The 19741-nt window shown below is 44.8% G+C and overlaps 1 protein-coding gene across 4 annotated transcripts in view; it reads right to left on the reverse strand.

Annotated features, from left to right (window-relative positions):
• LOC145317266 (uncharacterized) overlaps positions 1–19741 on the reverse strand; it is a 70048-nt gene that overhangs the window by 23699 nt on the left and 26608 nt on the right. For 3 of the 4 annotated variants that reach the window (XM_080158270.1, XM_080158267.1, XM_080158269.1), the window contains exons 4-13: positions 11898–12005; positions 11463–11545; positions 9303–9891; positions 8517–8605; positions 6642–6731; positions 4502–4600; positions 3312–3531; positions 2086–2233; positions 620–723; positions 259–395 (exon numbers count right to left, since the gene is read on the reverse strand). In XM_080158270.1, coding sequence (XP_080014396.1) covers positions 259–395; positions 620–723; positions 2086–2233; positions 3312–3531; positions 4502–4600; positions 6642–6731; positions 8517–8605; positions 9303–9891; positions 11463–11545; positions 11898–12005 — 1667 coding nt within the window. The remainder of the gene's footprint in view (positions 1–258; positions 396–619; positions 724–2085; positions 2234–3311; positions 3532–4501; positions 4601–6641; positions 6732–8516; positions 8606–9302; positions 9892–11462; positions 11546–11897; positions 12006–19741) is intronic. The other variant, XM_080158268.1, reaches the window with a different exon arrangement.

Raw genomic sequence — 19741 nt, forward strand, 5'->3', positions numbered from 1 at the left:
AGCTGACAAATAAAGTTACCTAGACAGGTGAAAATAGAGTTACCTAAACAGGTGGCAATAGAGTTACCTAGACAGGAGACAATAGAGTTACCTAGACAGTTGACAATAGAGTTACCTTCACAGGTAAAATAGAGTTACCTAGACAGGTAACAATAGAGTTACCTAGACAGGTGACAATAGAGTTACCTAGACTGGAGACAATAGAGTTACCTAGACATATGACAATAGAGTTACCTAGACAGGAGACAATAGAGTTACCTAGACAGGTCAGAACCTATGAGTTCACCGAGGAGTTTGATCTGGTGTAGTTGTTCCTGCTTGTTGCCACCAGATTGTTTTATTAGAGTGGCTATCAACTCCAGGTTTCGACTAGAAAGCTTCTCATGTGGCGAGGCCTGGAAAATTAAAAGATAAAGATTCGTGAGTTTAATATTTTTATCTTCAAGACAAAAGGCTTATTTCTTAAATATTCAACTGATAGTTTATATTAATCGTTTAGTCATAGCGCGAGGTTAAAGCACCTGCAGGGTTTAGGCATGGAAAACCACTTATTTCCAATTTCTTTTAAACGTAAAGTAAACTTTGAGAGAATGCACAAAAAAATTTCCAAAATTTTCACCTCATTTTTGTACACATGGTGTTCGTCTGTATGTGAAATAAAGTCAGGCAAGGATTGATTTCTTTTCTTCTCAGTCAACCTGGCCTGATCGTCCAGAAAACCATCTGAAAACAAGTTATTATTGATTTAATATTAGAATTTTTTAGTAGCGAAGCTACTTTATAATTCCCTTTGTCTGTCCATCCGTCATTCAGTCGTTAATGGAGAAATGGGATTTACTCATAAACTATTCAATCTAGACATCAGATTTTTTTTACATTAATTCTGTGATTATTGAACAAAATTAAGATTATACCACCCATGGCAGTCCTACTGCTTATACCAACAACGAAATTAATTTGGAAAAAAATCACAAAACCTATACGCGGTTTTTAGCTGTCGTTGAATGTCAACATAAAGTAAAATTGACGACATTTATGACTTCACAACAAATTTTATTTTAGATTAATTTCGCTAGTTGATTATACATTATACCTTATACCTGGCTTAAACAGCTTTTTATACGTTTTTCTTCTTTTACTAAATTCCACATATCTTTGCTGTTTTGGGGCAAAATAGATACAGTAAGAGAAATAATATTTCTTAAAATATATTAATATTAAAAGTGCTGGTATCATTTGACAATTATTTTCTAGAATTTTTTAATGTTTTATTTTTTTGTTGATATAGAATATTAAAATAAAAGTTTTAGTAAAGTTCAAGTGACTATCCACATAGTATCTAATGAGCCAATTTAAGTTTTTACTCTCCACTCAATTATCTTTTTATAGAGGATTAAAAGATGTTTACATAAATTTTATACTTTGCAATTGTTTAACTTTAAAATTCCTATGATAGTAATACATTTTATAATAAATAATGGGAGAGAAATTATTTTAGATAAATCGTACATCAAGATAAAAATGAAGCTAAAACTTTTGTACAGAAAACATTGTAGATGGTTGACAATTATATTCCTTAAATAAGCTGTTACTGGTTTTTGGGGATTAATTTTTATTTAAAGATAACCTTATGTTTCCTTGCTTTCTAAGATAATTCTGTATTTGTTTCAAATAAATCTGTACAATAATCTTCCCTCCCTTAATTATTATGTTGACATTTAATTGATTTCATAATTTTGTTTTTTGTATTCGCGGTCAACTGTCTTTTAAAGCCGTTCCCGGTACGTCCAAAAGCCATTGGTTCTTTACAAATATGATAAATTTTAACATTTCTCATCCCCCCCCCCCTAATTTCAATCTCACTTCGAGCAAAATTTTAATCTCCCCCCAAACTTGAATTACCTCCCCCACCTTGCACTTAAATGAGATTTTGTACTTCCACCCAAGTAAAATATGTAGAAAAAAAGGTTTTCGGTTATCGAACAAAAGTAGATACATATCAACCTCCCCCCCCACCCACAATTTAATATCTTTTCTCTTGTTTGCTTCTTAATTATTGGAGTAAGATTAAATTATGTAACAAACCTGATCTATGAATGGTATTAGAATGATATTCAGATGTGTGAAGACCGGAGCTGTTCTTCTCCTCATGATATCTTGTGCGTCCCAGCGAGTAGAACTTGCGGTCAGTTGCCTTGGAATCAGAATCGCACTTGGAGTCTGCATCAAGGGCCTGAATATCAATTATAGTTTTAGTTTAAATTAATAAAATTAGTTTTCATGAAAACTGATTAACTTTTTGAATAAAAAAATTTCATCAGTGTTTTTGCGAATAGACATACAAACCTCATAGAACATAAGATGGGTATAGTCCCTTTCGTAACATCGCACCTTATGGGGCGATTCTTCGTATTTTTCACAGTAGCTTTTCTGCTATTTCTAGCCTCTGCTGGGGGCTCTAGGGCAATCACCTAACCCAATATAACCTAACCTAACCTAAAATAACCTATAAAAAGCCATTTTAAAAATACGACGAATCGCCCCTTATTGAGCGATGTTACGAAAGGGACTATTCCCCATAAGATCAATATTTTAGATGTCCCCTACGCATACAAATTAGTATGGCGAGAAAGCATTAATGAAATGGTGGATGGTGGAAGAAGTAAAAGTCATATACAAAGAAAAAGAGTATAAAAAGTATAATACACTTTATAATAGCTAAAACCGAAAGGATAGCAAAATAAATTTGTTTCAACTTTTATAATTTATCCATTTGGACCCCCTAAATTTCTGATTTTATCTAATTATATCGGGTTTAAGAGACAGTTATAAAATGTGATTGGTTCAAAACTGAACGCATGTTCATACTTACAAATCTACAATCATTAAATTTTTCAAATAGCTGAATTTTTATCTCTTTCATAGATGTAAACGTGAAAAGCATTATAAATTGATAATCAAATAAATTACAAATCTTAATTAAAAGATAAAGGAATTGCAATAACCCAGTACGATATAGAATTAAATATACATATAAAGATTACAAGCAAGAGATCCAACTGCTTTGCAATTCAAAATATCTTAATAATATAGTAAGCAGGCATTATAGCAAAACATTCTTAAATATATTAATATTTTGATAGTAGCTACTCTATAATTAAACTAGCAGCTACGCTTCTAGAATTTTTAATCCTACTCTCAAATTTGAAAGTATTTTTTCTATGTAGGATTTCTCTAGGAAGGTTAACCTCCTCAAAAGTAGTTACAAACTTTCCCTAGACCTATAAGAAGTTTTCCAAGGATAACAATACCTGTTGGTTAGGATTAGAAGCTGACCGGGACCTGTTCAACTCCTTCGTACTTCGTTGACGCTTCGGTCGTGACCGCAGGTTGTCGCTGGGTATTACATCCCGGTCCGACGCCTTGTCGTGGGGCGGGTGGCCGCCCTGCTGACCGTACAGCGACTCCATCTCTGAGCTGCTGTCGAAGTTGATGGGAGAAGGCGTGGCAGGACCAGGTTTCAAGGCGTATCTAAACAATAAAAGGTTTATTTGTGTGTTGACTGCTGTGTTCCTGATCTTTTTAAAGGTTCCATATAAAATTTCATTGCTCTGTCTCTAAACTAAATGTTGCAAAATCACATTTTATACACTAAAATATATGCCATTTGATGACCATTTGTTAGCCGTCAAGGAACACCCGATTCCGCTGGTCCTAATAAAAACTGTCCTTTTTAAAATCAGCCGTGCATTTCTTGTTGTCTGTCTATGTGGACTAGAGCTATTAATGCCTACCCCTGGTAATTGTAAGCACCTCTACAGAGTCGCAGTATTGGATTGGTTTGACTCCAGGAAACTATGAAGACCTACCTGTCTCTAGCTACTGTGAGCACCTCTACAGAGTCTGAGTATTGGATAGGTTTGACTCCAGGAAACTATGAAGACCTACCTGTCTCTAGCTACTGTGAGCACCTCTACAGAGTCGGAGTATTGGATAGGTTTGACTCCAGGAAACTATGATGACCTACCTGTCTCTAGCTACTGTGAGCACCTCTACAGAGTCTGAGTATTGGATAGGTTTGACTCCAGGAAACTATGAAGACCTACCTGTCTCTAGCTACTGTGAGCACCTCTACAGAGTCTGAGTATTGGATAGGTTTGACTCCAGGAAACTATGAAGACCTACCTGTCTCTAGCTACTGTGAGCACCTCTACAGAGTCTGAGTATTGGATAGGTTTGACTCCAGGAAACTATGATGACCTACCTGTCTCTAGCTACTGTGAGCACCTCTACAGAGTCTGAGTATTGGATAGGTTTGACTCCAGGAAACTATGAAGACCTACCTGTCTCTAGCTACTGTGAGCACCTCTACAGAGTCGGAGTATTGGATAGGTTTGACTCCAGGAAACTATGAAGACCTACCTGTCTCTAGCTACTGTGAGCACCTCTACAGAGTCGGAGTATTGGATAGGTTTGACTCCAGGAAACTATGATGGCCTACCTGTCTCTAGCTACTGTGAGCACCTCTACAGAGTCTGAGTATTGGATAGGTTTGACGCCAGGAAACTCGTCGCCATTGCCAGATTTCACAGGGGTTATTCTGAAACATATAGATTTATTAAAAATTGCGGTGATTTCTTCAAAAGGCCTAGTGGAGCACAGAAATTCACCTAAATTTGAATTATATTGTAAATAAAGTGGGGGGGGGGGATTACTTATTGGTTTGTTTGATCAATACTTTAAGTTAGGTTAGGTTAGATTATGTTGGGTACTGGGTAGCCCCGCGGGTGTGGGAATAAAAGCTTACCCACCCCCTAATTTTCAATCTATTTTAAAATTTTGAGGGGGGGGGGGTGGAATTTCAGTGCTTGATAGGCACTTTAAAAATTGTCAAGAAATAAAGGTAATGTACAGGATACAGTTATATGATAAAAGAAATATTTATTGCAAGTTTTTTTGCTTATTACTTGATCAGGGTTTTAGAGGTTTATAAACAATAAAATATAAAATGTTATGATTGGTCAATGTTTGAGATAAAAAAACAAGGTACTGAAATTTAAAGATTCTTTTCCATATCCTTTAATTTAAAAAAATCAATTTTAATCATTTGAAATAAAAAAGAAAAAGTTTTATAATTTTAATATACTTAAATGCACCTGAGGCTGGTTGATGGGCACGGGCATAATCTATGAGTGTGCATCTAACCATTGAAAGATATTTCTCAAGATGTGAATACAGTCTGTCTAAGTTATGCTTCATGTGCTAAATGATTTTAGGGTGAGCTTAGAAGATTAGAATAGTAGTTTTACTTATGACAAATAATATATTTATTTTTATTTTATTTTAAAAGGGTCTAAAATCGCGATGGAAAAATTTGTTAATTGACCAAAAACAAACATTTATAAAGGATATTTTATGATTAATTTAGGTTAGGTCAATTTAGGGTAATTAATATAATACCTCTTCATACACTTTTCTTTAGATAATTATTGAATGTTTTTTAGAAAAATTAGACATATAAAAATGCAAGATATTATCTTTCCTTTACAATTTTTATAATTCTTCTATTTTAAAACCTAAGATATTTGTTGTTTTGTATGTTAACTAAGTTAGTTACCACAAGTGATAATGAATTATCAACTTTGCATAGAGATAAACTAAGCAGTACATAATACATACAAATGTGTGTGTCATCAGTTCCGCATACTGGTATATTTGCAAATTTGTTGTTCATAATATATCCTAAAAGCCACAATAGCAAAACATTTTAATTGGTTGAAATTTGATGTAAATCGGAAGATGCAGTTTGTATTGTAAAAGAAAATATGCGGTTTTGATGTTTAGATACCAGGAAAGATTCCAGAATTGACGGCACATCATACAAATGTTACAGCTAAAATAACTACTAGAACCCCATGAGCTGCCAGTGGACCACAATAACCAATCCCCCCTCCCCCCACCTCTCACACATTTTATAGGTGTCTGTGGCTAAGATTAGGTTAGTAAATCAATAAAGGAGCCCCGCTAGACTATTTGTATTATTAGGGATTTGAATTAACTCCATGGCTTAGTAATGAAAAAAAAAACTTTATCAGTAGACTTTAAAAACAGTGGGGGGGCCGGGGGGGTGGCTTTAAATTCCATCCATTTTGTATACTTTAAATGTGTCAGGTGGGAGGGGATATCCCATATTCAAATTAAGGATTATCCCCAATAATTACTTTAAGTGCATTATTATAATTTGCATTCCAGTTAACTATTCAAAGTATTTATAAAATAAATAATTATATATGTTATTAATAGATATAATATTAATCCGCCCTAAAATCAAAGGAATCTGTATTCGGATTGGGGTGGAAAAATAATAACCTAAAACAATTCAGACTTACAAGTGTACAAATATAATAGCCTAAAACCTATTAGGAGCTTTCCTACGATAGGGAATTTAATAGGAGAACCTAAAATCCAATCTAATAAAGTAATAATTTTTTGTCTGAAACTTAATAAAGGTCCCGGGATAGTTTATGCTATTTTTATGCCCCCTTCTTATCCCTTTGAAGATAGAGCCGCTAGATATCAAGGCGCAGACGCTAGTACTTGATATAGTAGGATATAATAAATCAGAAGAATATTTTTGTTACCTTGAAGATTTGCCAAGACACGGTGGTTCATAAGGTTTCTGTACACAGTCCAAATTCTCCTGAGATCTCCTACGCGGGTCCTTCTCATATCTAAATGCAAAAGTCTAGAACAGGCTGACGCGGTCCCTTTCGATTGGGACCACCACGGTGAAATATGCTATGGGACCGCGTGGGGCAAGCGTCAGCGAATGGGGCAAGCGTCAAAGAAAAAGATAAAAAATGCCACAGATTGGGAAACAAACAGTTAACACGCCTAGACATCAGCATTGACCTAGTCAAGAACCCGAGGCGTCAGCCTGTAGCAGTGCAAAAACAGGGTCTAATCATAGAAAAACCTGAAAATATTTACAAAGTAATAATCATTAAAATCAAGAAAACATGAATGTATTTACAAAGTATGAATCAAGAAAACATGAAAATAATTACAAAGTAATAATCATTACAGGAAATTTACAATTTCTTGGGACACCACCCCACTTTGAGGGGCTGTGGCCGGAAAAAATCACATCAGGGGGGGGTCAATTTTTTTACATCCCCAAAACCGGCATTGCCAGCCGGTTTCACGGATGTGCCGGTCAGGCCTGTCGGCCTGCCGGTTCGGCCGTGGCCGGCCGCCGAAAATACGGCAAAAACAGCGTTTTTTGACGGTTTTTGGCCGATTTTGACTCAGGTGACTTTGAACGGCCGTCCCGGCCAGGGTAATTGGGGGAAAAAAATTGTGCAAAATAGCAATGAAGGCCCATGGCCCATAGAATCCAGGTATATGTGTCCCAAACCGGTCGGCCTACCGGCCTGGCCGCACCAGCCCGCCGAAAATCCGCAAAAACAGCGATTTTTGACGATTTTCGCGACCTTTGACGGCCGCTGCCGGCTAAACGGCTGGGCTGACCGCGCCCGGCCGCACATCTGCTGAACCGGCTTGGGATGGACTACAAAAAACTTGGAATACACGTGGCTGCGCCACGTACACACGCCGCGCTACGCGCGAAAAACACGTCAAAAAATAGCCAGTTTTTGGGTGCGCTAACTTTGCCGCCACTTAAAGACCGGAAGGCGGCCGGCAATTGCCTCCGGCAACACTAAATGATAGTTAGAGCCGGCCATTGTGGTCCTGTAGGTACCTTCAGATTTTTTCTCCCCCTACCGGGAGGCCCACAGTGGCCAATACGCCAGACCTCCTAAAAATTTTTTTGAAGTGCTCTAACTTTTCCGCCAATGGGGGGAAAATGTTGGGTCATGATTTTTCGGGAGGCCATCCGGCCATATTTTCAGGGTTTAAAAGGAAATTAATGTAACTTGAAAAACCTGCACGTTATTAACGATCAAAAAACGAGAGGATATTTTGTGTAAAATGGACATTTTGACCTTTTTTTCTGTAATTTTCAACTTTGCGCGCGCGCTGCGCGCGCGTTTTTGCTCCGTTTTTCAAAATTCCAATTGTCTCACCTCCGGACGCTATTCATGATTCCGAAACAGTTTTTCTTTTTAAAATCGGCCTCCGGCCGCCCCCCTGCGGGGGGGGGTTCAACCGCCACCCCCCCATTTTTGAGACACTTGCAAAAAAAATTTTTTTTCTTGATCTTCATGCGGCTAACTTGGTAAAATTATTTCATAATTCGTTACACTCTTATTCCATATTTCACCATCATTTATGAGACGGTATAAAAATCACTATCCATCCCCAAGATTATGTTAGACTTGATGAATTATCATTCTATTCATTATTTAGGCCTCATTGTCTGTCCGCCCGTAACGCTGTTGGGGAAACGTGATTTTTAATCTTCACAGTTCCTTTAAGTTGGACCATATCGGCCCAGTGGTCTTTCTACAGAGGAGACAATTTATAGAGAAGCAAAACTTCTAACAAGTTCTTACCTCAAATTATCCGCACAGCTTCTGTATGACTGCAAACCGTCAGATCTCCAGGGCAAACATTCCAAAGAATGTTCATTCTTTAGACAAACCTTAAACATAAGCATCAAATTTTTAAATAAATGTTATATTTAACTAAATTAAATTTAGGTGACAATTTTAAATCTACAACCCTTTTTCTCCCCACCACCACCCAAAAATTAGCTTCCAAAGGTAGAATTTACAACATAATAATATAGTGTCCATCAGAAAAAAATAAATTAAAGAGTATTCTAAATGATTTTAATTAAATGTTGTATCTAATGATTTGAATTTAAATATTTGGAATGAATGCAAATCTACAGTAAAAGGAAGTTTAAATATCTAAAATTTACATTTTACTTATTTTAAGTTTGTCTAACAAATAAGAAGGATTTTAACAAATCGTGAATATTCTGATGTAGCTGTATGTCTATGTCTATCGATGAGTTTCTTAAGAACTTAAAAACGGCTGAACAAACAGGAAAGCATTATAATTATTATAAGCAGGTTTTAAACCATTTTATCCATCTTAAAAATTATATTCGAGCTACAATTTATGAATACCCACTCCTCTGTAAGGGTATACCTCTGGAGGTTAGAGGCATAGCCAAAACATAAAAATATCTAGAAATTCAGAATATAAGATAAAGAAAATTTTGAAGCAGAATAAATAGCTAGCTTTTTTGTTGAACACACGGTCCAACCTAACTGAATGTATAAAAAGTAAGATAAGGTATTATGCTAATTTTTTTCTTGCAGTTCCCCTACCTTGTCTAGTATTGAACTAAGAAGGCCGGGCTTGGGATGATCACACTCCCACAAAAACTCATTTTTCTCCTCAAACAAGGACACCTGTCCAAAGCCGGCAGACGGCGGAGCCGTACTACTACTCGCCGCCGCCACAGCACCAACTGGACCGCCGCTACTACTGTTGCCGCCCAAACCCGCCATGTCGTGGTAGTCAGACAGGTAATCGGATTTACCACGACGCGGCAATGTTTTACTTTGCGGCTTGGAAGCGTCTTGCGCAGTGTAGAACTCAACCTGTTTCTGCTCGTAGTCCACGACCATGCGCTCCCTCGGTGTGTCCACGATCATCGACTTGTGGAGGTCGGCGTTGGTTTGCACACGGTTTCGCTGTTGTTGCTGCGCATCCTGCGACGAGGACGCCGTCCGCATCTGGTTGGCGGCCTCGGCAGCGCTGCGCTGGCGTTGCTCGCGGTATTCTTGAAAGGTAGGGATGCCCGTGGACCTGGTGACCTGCGGAGGACGGTCCCCACGGTCACCAGGACCGGATGATCGGGATTGGGAGGTGTACAGGGAGCTGGAGGGTTGAGGCTGCTCACCTTGACCGTTCCTTAAAATATTTGAATCATTATTAAGAACAAAAATCTTAAAAGATAAGAAATATACATTCAAAGGATTCTACCTTTGACTATAAGGAATTCAGGGAACTCAGTAAGCCATATCCCTTGAAATAATTCCATTGACCATCCTTGGACCACAAATGGAACTTCCTTGATTGAACGTTAAAACCACCTATCACATCACCACTCTTTCTTCTTAGAAGAAAGGGAAATATGTCAATTTTATAGAAAAATAGGTCATTAAACATTTTTAGAATTTTTAGATAAATAATGTTACAAGGAAGCTTATAAAAGTTATAAATTATATAAATCAAGAATCAAATTAATTGTGAAGAATCCTTGTTGCCAGCATCAGCAGCTCCAACCAGGGATCTAAGGGGACAAGATATTGTCCAACAAATTGATGTACTTCCCCAATAATGACACACAATATTACCCCTAAGTAGATTAAAATTAGTCGTTGAAACGTTTGAACACTCAACTTTATAAACCAACCAACCAAAATTCAGTAAAAGTTCCCAAAGCTGTTTAGCCAACAAATAAGGAAACGTTATTGTAAAACTTTGGGGACCAGTGAAATAAACAGCCAACTGCCCCCCCCCCCCCTCTCTCCCTCTGAACTTCAACTGTTGAACAAGTTTAAAATTGAAAAGGAATAAAAGGAAAGGTGTGCGTGTGGCCAGAGAGAGCAGAATTATCAACAAGTTGACCAGAAAAAGGAAAATGTTGCTAAGAATTTAATTTGATTCTGATGAAAAATGTTGAAACTTTGTCAACTGAAAATAAATTCTGCCAAGTGTAAAATTATTACCGGGAATTAAGGATTGATGGGACAGCCTCAATATGATGGCAACCAGGAATCAAGGAGATATTTAAATTTTTTTAAATTGTATCCTTTACGGCCCAAAATCCGTTCAGTTTCCAGTTTTTTTTTTGTAAGTTTTATAGAACGTGTCAACAAAAAGAGGACATTTTTAAAAGTTTATATTGTAAAGATCCTGTTAAATCATACATCCCCTTAAAAGTCTAGATATACTACAAAATAATTACCTATGTTATTACCTATATGTATATTATCTCAAACCACTTTCATAAAGAAAAAAATATATTCTAAGCTAGTAAGTTATTTGTAACCTTGATAAAAATACGCAAATGTTAATACCTACTTTTAAAAAAATATATATTTGGTTAAATTTTACGGTAAAAATAACCTTTTGACCCATCCCTTTAACCCTAAATGTTGTCCACCTCATTAATTTTGCCTGGAAAAAAGTTGAAACTATTAGGAGGTAGTATTAATTTTAAATAGATGCATTAAAAAGATTTAAGGTCACATACATTTCATTTAATGGATTATAATATAATTTAAACAAAAATTGCATAGATATTTAAAGCGGGGGTGCCCCTAGCGTCAAGGTGTTCTGGAGGTGTCTGAAAATAGACAAAAACCAACCTGTAATATTCCCTAAAAACAGAGTACAATTGGTCCAGTGGTAAGCGAGATCATACGGACAAACGGACATACATCGTTCTACTTTGTATTGAAGATAAGAATTCTTACTTTAGGTATGGTTCTAATTGTTGGGCAATCTTGAGTAATCTACTCAAATCTTCTTTCAAAGAACTTAGATCATCTATCTGCCCCTGAAATGAGTTAAATTTACGCCAGGAAACTATGTCAGGCGAGTAATAATTTATACATGTCAGAGTGGCTGAATCGTTTTAAAATTTTGCAATAAGGTTTATAATTTGATATTTCTTGTATTGGTAAACCTATTCCATAAGTATGACAATAAGGTATGTATATATATACAATTTTCACTTGAATTATATGAGAGAAAAGGTAAAATTTTCATGCTTAAATCTCAACTCTTTGAAAATATTGGAACCCAAAAAAGAAAAAAAAATATACATAACTAATTAAGTATTTAAAAAAAAAACAGGTGCGTGAACAGGATTCTAGCTGAACACAGACCATTGAATACTAAATTATTACCTGGTACACTTTCTGTTCCATTGAAATCCTGTAAAGTTCATATTCCCATTTTTTCTTGAGCTGTGGCCTGCTCGTGTCCAACAGGTTGTCCAGGGTATCTATTTCACCCTGAAGTAAAGTTTTTTTGATTGATTGATTGATTGGTAATATTTGGTTCTTTCCATCAAAGTACATATCGAGCATTGAAACCCCCATACCCCCTTAGAATAGAATGAAAATAAATGGGGATAGTTCCAATTACAAATGTGGTAATACGACAACCAGACGGACAGGCAGTTTACAGAGTTGCTACGCTGTGACTTATCATAACAAACCCACTGCACTAATCTTATTATATCACCATCTATCTCATGACCGATGTTGACCCCGCTATCTAGCGGTCAAACTGGCCTGCCTAAATGTGGGGAGGGGCTCAAACATGCAGCTATCACGCGCCCCTCACGCGCTTATATAACCGGGAGGCGCTGCCTCCCCTTTTACCACCGCTGCCCCCACAGCCTGTCTACCGCCGGGAGCTAAGCCCTAGCGTCCCACACCCCCTTCAAACCTAACCATTGTTATAATCTGTTGTATATATATAGTAAACATTGCTTGTAAATATTATTCAGTTAAATATATAATTTCTGTATGACTAAATCCTGCTAGTTTGTTTTGGTAGAATAATTCAAGGCTAGGGCTCGTTGAACTCGAACTCGTTACCCTGTGGGCCGAGAACGCTCGGCTTACCAGAACTTGGTGTCAGCGTGTTTCAATTGAGCCTTACAGAAACTAGCCTATTCTACCTCTGATTGGACCCTTTGGCAAGTAAGGGGACAATCAGCCGCCAACTGAGAAGCCAACTGACCCGCGAGACGGCCTTTTTAGGTCGAATTTCCATCATTTTGAACGCAATATGTGGGCCTCTGGCCTACGGCAAGCAGATTTAGCCTGCTAAAAGCGCTAGTTAAGACGCTTTTTCCGTACCGTGTAGGAGTAGCGCTAGGTGCGCAGCCACGGTAATCGGATAATTTAGCTCAGACGGCTACAGAACTGAGTCTAAATTGGCAAGTGTAGCTGGGACAAGCCCCAGGACACCCAGGCCAAACCTACGAGACAGACAGCTGGGTGCTGGTCTCCTTGAGAAGGCAATGTGTGGCTGCGAAGCTTCAGCACACAAGTAAGCCCTACCACTGCGACGGATAGCAGATTTTGAGCCACAGGCACGGCAGGACGGGACATTCCCTGCCGCTGCCTTCCAGGATTCGAACCCGAGGCGCTGCAGGACGGGCCATTCCCTGCCGTCATTTTCGGGATTCGAACCAGCGGCGCTGTAGGACGGGTCATTCCCTACCGCCGTCACCCCTCTGAACCTTGCAGGACGGACATTCCCTGCTGCCAGTGCTTCCAGAATCACACCTAGAGCTCCTAGTGATAACAACACATAAGTGTGTATAAATGTCAACCAAGTGATAAAAATAAATATAAAATTGTTGACCCAGTGATAATTAATAAGCTCTAGTGATTCGAAGCTACAGTCTAAGCCACCATGGTAAGAGATACCACCATAGCTGCGGTTCGGCCACCACCGAAGTTTCTGCCAACCCCAGCCGAACGGGAGGCCCCCTTGTCTCAAGGGCAGGACCTCCACTTCCCCTGCCATATCAGGGTGAGGTTTCCTACTCCTGACCCTGCCCAGCATGTACAGGTTGATGCCATGATCGATTCTGGCAACTGTGTACCAGGGTCTGCTGTAATTTCTGAACACCTCATGCACGCAATGGGCGTGCAGCGCATGTTGATTCCGGACAACACCCAAATCCTGACTGCTAACGAGGAAGGCCAGCCCCTCCAGGTAATAGGAAAATTGAAAGAATTATATATGGCAGTCTCACACACCCTTATACTCCATCTTTACCACGTGACTGTGGTCCGGAACCTCTCACACCCTCTGAACCTAGGAGGGTATTTTCTCAAGGAGTTCGGAACTAGGCTCTGTTTCGACATGCAACCACCTTGCTTGTGGGTGCGTGGGGAGTTTATCCCACTCCGTGGCGTCCCCATTGACCGGGAGACAGCCGAGAGAGAGCTGAGTTATGAAGGGCCTCTGCCAGGCCCACTGCCAGAGCAGCCGCGTGTGGTCGAGAAAGGCACGCACTGGGTGGATGCTGCGCTCAACGCCCATAAGGGGGCCAACCTGCTAGCCATGGGGTTGCCCCCAGTGCCCAAGGTGCCGCGGGAGAACCTGCCAACAACGTTCCCTGAGATTGCCAGCCCTCCAGAACCAATCTTCTCCTCCGACACCTTTATCAACGGCCAGCCGTGTCCACCTGGCCCCCTCTACCTGGGACCCCCAGCCAGTCAACCAGCCAAGCCCGAGTCCAGACCCGTCAAGTCGCGGTCTGATGCACCCGGAGCCACACTCAACTCCCAGGAATCAGCCTCTCCCGGCGCCGTGCCCGTCAAGTCGTGGCCGGCTGCCTCCGGAGCCATGCATGGCTCCGCTGCCTCAGCCTCTCCTAGCGCCGAGCCCGTCAAGTCGCGGCCGGACGCCCACGGAGCCCAGGCTGGATCCAGCGCCTTGGCCTCTCCCAGCGCCGAGCCCGTCAAATCGTGGCCGGACGCCCTCGGAGCCACACTTGGCTCCGACACGTCAGCCCCTCCCGAAGCCGAGCCCGTCAAGTCGCGGCCGGTGGCTCCCGGAGCCGAAGCTGACCCCACACCAGCCACGTATAGGCTAAGCGCTGTCACTCCAACTGACGGCCAGCCACCCCAACTTCGCACGGCCAAGCGGGTGGTCTTGCCTGGCCGCGGTGTCATGGCGGTCCCTGTTGAGTTAGTAGGCCACCGCACCAAGGATGCCATCCAACTAGCTGCCCCAGAACAGAGGTTTGGGGAGGATCTTGTCATCCCAGAAGGCCTGTATGCCCACAGGCCTGGATCCGCCACTGTGTTTCGAGTGCTGGTGGTAAACGAAGGGGAGACGCCCCTCCTGCTGGACGCTGGCCTCCCAGTGGCAGGGGAGCTGGTCAAGCCCGACATTTTAGAGGTTTCTGATAAGCCTCCTCCGAGTCTCCACTCGTTCCAAGAGCCTGTTGAGCCCCCAGACATGCAGGAGTTGTGGGAGGCCCTTGAGATGGAAGACAACGAGTTCCTGCGCAAGGATCCCTTGCTCAAAAAGGAGGTTTGGACCATGTTATCAGAGTACAGGGACGTCTTCTCCAACTCTACCCCCGGCTGCACAGATGTAGTCGAGCTGCAGCTGCGCCTCAAGCCAGGGACCCAGCCGATCCGCCAGAGATTTAGGGATCTGAACCCGCGGCAGGAGGCTGAGCTGGAGAAACAATTGGACACTTGGCTACAGGAGGGAGTCATAGAGCTGTCAGACTCCGCCTGGAGCAGCCCCTTGGTGCCCATCAAGAAGAAGGACGGGAGCACCCGCTGGGCCGTCGACTACAGAGCCCTCAACAAGTGCCTGGAGCTGGACAGCTACCCTCTGCCCAGGATCCAGCAGCTGGTAGAACGAGCTGGAGGGCACCGCGTCTACAGTGCCCTAGACGCGGTGGCCGCATACTACACCATCCGTGTGTCTGAGGACAGCCGGCCCTGCACCGCCTTCACCACCCCCAGAGGCTTGTATCAATGGAAAAGGATGCCCTTTGGCCTGGCTACGGCACCATCTGTCTATTCCAGATTTATTGCAGGGGTCCTAAACCCATTAGGCACAGCCAACCTCCAGTCATACCTTGACGACGTCCTGACCTTCCACCAGGATACCTGGGCCCACCTGGCTAGGCTCCGAGAGGTCTTGGAAGCCCACCGCAGGGGAGGAATCCGCCTCAAGCCAGCCAAGACTAAGCTGTTCCGAGCCAAGGTGGATTATCTGGGCCACACCCTCAGCCGTGAAGGGATAGCCATGCAAGAGGATTATATTGACCGTATCCTGGACTGGCCGGCCCCCAGCACCCCCAAAGATTTGCTGGCGCTTCTGGGGTTCTTTGGATACTACCGCCTGTTCATCCCAGAGTATGCCGACCTCACCTACGAGATGAATCGGCAGAAGACGGCCAAGACCCTAGCCTGGACACCTGAGATGGAAGCCCAGCTGCTGCAGCTCAAGGACAAGTTCCGTCAAGCCCCCATCCGAGCGCCGCCCAGGTTTGACTTGCCAGCGGTATTCCAGCTCACCACAGATTTCAGCAGCCGCGCCATCTCTGCCATTCTGAGTCAATGCCAGGACGGCAAGGAGAGACTGATTGCCGCCGTGGGGCGCAAGACAACCGACCCCGAGACTCGCTACCCGTCCTGGAAGGGAGAGATGGCCGCCATTATGTATGGAATCCGGAAATTCCACGGCATCTTGTCCTACCGCAGCTTCCAGATCAACACTGATTCCTCAGCCTTGCTGCAGATGAAGTCACTGAACACATCCACAGGGATGGTGGCCCGCTGGCAAGAGGAGCTAGCGGCCCTAGATTTTACTGTCTGCCACCGTCCTGGCACCCAGAACACCAACGCTGACGCTAGCTAGGGGAGTCCGCAGCCAGCCGGCCCCCTGCCGCCCGACTGGACCCAGCTAGAGTACTAGAAGCCCAGACACAAGACCCTCTCCTGCTCCGTGTCCGCCAGTGGGTAGCTGATGGCAGAGCCCCAACCAAGGCTGAGCTGCGCGGCAAGGAACGAGACGAGCAGCAGTACGCCAGCCGCTTCCCAGCCCTGGGACTTGACGAGCATGGTTGCCTCACCACCACTGACCAGACCCTGACAGGGGAACGGACAAGATACCTGCTGCCTTCGGCCCTCCAGCAGGACGCGTTCTTTCTAGCCCATGGGACCCCCATGGCTGGACACTTTGGGATGGACGCGACTATCGCCCGCGTTGCCATGCACTTCTGGTGGCCCAACCTGGCCCGTGACGTCCGCCTGATGGTGCAGACTTGTCCTGAATGTGTCCAGAAGGTTACCAAGGAAAGGTTGAAGCAAGGGATACATGTACCCTCCCGCCAAGGGTATCCACAGCAAGTCCTGTTCATCGACCTGGTGGGGCCGCTGCCAGAGACCCCAGCTGGGAACCGCTACATCCTCACCTGCCAAGATGGGTTCAGCCGGTTTGTCAGCCTCTACGCCATCCCCAACAAGCGCACCCTCACGGTGGCTGAAGCCCTGCTGCACCGCCACCTGGCCACGTTTGGATGCCCCCTGAAGATCCACTCCGACAATGGGATGGAGTTCACCGGCCAGGTATTCCAGGAACTGGCCTCCAGGCTTGAGATTGGCCTGACACATCCACCACCCTACAACCCACAGTCCAACCGAGTGGAAAGGTTCCATCGGACGCTCAATACAGGCATGCGTCTGTTTTTAGACAGAGACGACAACAACTGGGAGCCCCACTTGCCTGCCATTGCCTTCGCCTACAACACCAAGGCCTGCAGATCTACCGGCGTAACCCCGTTCCTGGCCTTCTTTGGGAGAGAGGCCAAGCTTCCGGTGGACATGGTGCTCCGGCTGTCAGAAACAGAATATGCCTCGGTTCCAGCCAACGTCCAAGCCCTCCTGCAACGTTACTATGCAGTGTATGATGCCATCCAGCAGAAGGAGGAGGGAGCCATCCGGAGGAGCGCGGCAGCCTACGAAGGCACGGCCAAGTATGAGGTTGGAGACTTGGTCTGGTACCTGGCCCCCCGCCTGGTGCCAGGGAAGGCAGCCAAGATCACCAAGAGATGGACTGGCCCCTGGAAGGTAGTGAGGAAAGCTACAGAAGTCCATTATGTCATCAAACCTGCCTCTCCAATAGCCAGGATCTCGGAAGTTACCGCGCATGTAGGCCGACTGCGCAAATACACTGGAGATGTGACTGCCCACCAGATTCCAGCAGACATTCAAGTTGACGTGGACGGCGACGAGGATGCCACCGAGCTGCCGGTTGGAGCGGCGGCGCCCGCAGCTAGCAACCCAGGACAGTTCCCAGTGCACCAGCCGGCCGCAGCCGCCCCACAGCCCAGCGGCCAGGATCGTGACCCAGTAGAAGAGGACCTGCAGGAGCAACCCAACGAACCACCGCCGCCGCCGCCAGTTCCAGAGCCCCCCAGAGATGCCATCTGGAACCCTGATGCAGACATGGAGCACCTGCCAGCCAGCAGCGAGCCTGTAGGAGGAGAAGCAGCTGTTGCAATGGAAGAGGCCGCCCCAGAGGACGAAGCTGAAGCCATGTGCCCCCTGTTGATGACAGCCATCCCTATCCGGGTAGGAGCTAGGAGGCCAAGCAACCTGAACCAAGCAGGCGCCCCCATGGAATTTTATGCGCCCTCATCCATCGTCATTCCCCCCTTGGGAACCACCAGAGTTAGCCTAGGCCTCCGTGTCCAGCTACCCGCTGAGGCAGAGCTAGTCCTGCAGATGAGGCAAAATTTCCAGCGCCGGGGCCTGGCCGTCTACAGAGCCCTCAACAAGTGCCTGGAGCTGGACAGCTACCCTCTGCCCAGGATCCAGCAGCTGGTAGAACGAGCTGGAGGGCACCGCGTCTACAGTGCCCTAGACGCGGTGGCCGCATACTACACCATCCGTGTGTCTGAGGACAGCCGGCCCTGCACCGCCTTCACCACCCCCAGAGGCTTGTATCAATGGAAAAGGATGCCCTTTGGCCTGGCTACGGCACCATCTGTCTATTCCAGATTTATTGCAGGGGTCCTAAACCCATTAGGCACAGCCAACCTCCAGTCATACCTTGACGACGTCCTGACCTTCCACCAGGATACCTGGGCCCACCTGGCTAGGCTCCGAGAGGTCTTGGAAGCCCACCGCAGGGGAGGAATCCGCCTCAAGCCAGCTAAGACTAAGCTGTTCCGAGCCAAGGTGGATTATCTGGGCCACACCCTCAGCCGTGAAGGGATAGCCATGCAAGAGGATTATATTGACCGTATCCTGGACTGGCCGGCCCCCAGCACCCCCAAAGATTTGCTGGCGCTTCTGGGGTTCTTTGGATACTACCGCCTGTTCATCCCAGAGTATGCCGACCTCACCTACGAGATGAATCGGCAGAAGACGGCCAAGACCCTAGCCTGGACACCTGAGATGGAAGCCCAGCTGCTGCAGCTCAAGGACAAGTTCCGTCAAGCCCCCATCCGAGCGCCGCCCAGGTTTGACTTGCCAGCGGTATTCCAGCTCACCACAGATTTCAGCAGCCGCGCCATCTCTGCCATTCTGAGTCAATGCCAGGATGGCAAGGAGAGACTGATTGCCGCCGTGGGGCGCAAGACAACCGACCCCGAGACTCGCTACCCGTCCTGGAAGGGAGAGATGGCCGCCATTATGTATGGAATCCGGAAATTCCACGGCATCTTGTCCTACCGCAGCTTCCAGATCAACACTGATTCCTCAGCCTTGCTGCAGATGAAGTCACTGAACACATCCACAGGGATGGTGGCCCGCTGGCAAGAGGAGCTAGCGGCCCTAGATTTTACTGTCTGCCACCGTCCTGGCACCCAGAACACCAACGCTGACGCTAGCTAGGGGAGTCCGCAGCCAGCCGGCCCCCTGCCGCCCGACTGGACCCAGCTAGAGTACTAGAAGCCCAGACACAAGACCCTCTCCTGCTCCGTGTCCGCCAGTGGGTAGCTGATGGCAGAGCCCCAACCAAGGCTGAGCTGCGCGGCAAGGAACGAGACGAGCAGCAGTACGCCAGCCGCTTCCCAGCCCTGGGACTTGACGAGCATGGTTGCCTCACCACCACTGACCAGACCCTGACAGGGGAACGGACAAGATACCTGCTGCCTTCGGCCCTCCAGCAGGACGCGTTCTTTCTAGCCCATGGGACCCCCATGGCTGGACACTTTGGGATGGACGCGACTATCGCCCGCGTTGCCATG

This window comes from Acartia tonsa, chromosome 4 (genome assembly GCF_053477335.1).
Source record: "Acartia tonsa isolate MP-2025a chromosome 4, ASM5347733v1, whole genome shotgun sequence".
NCBI lineage: Eukaryota > Metazoa > Arthropoda > Copepoda > Calanoida > Acartiidae > Acartia > Acartia tonsa.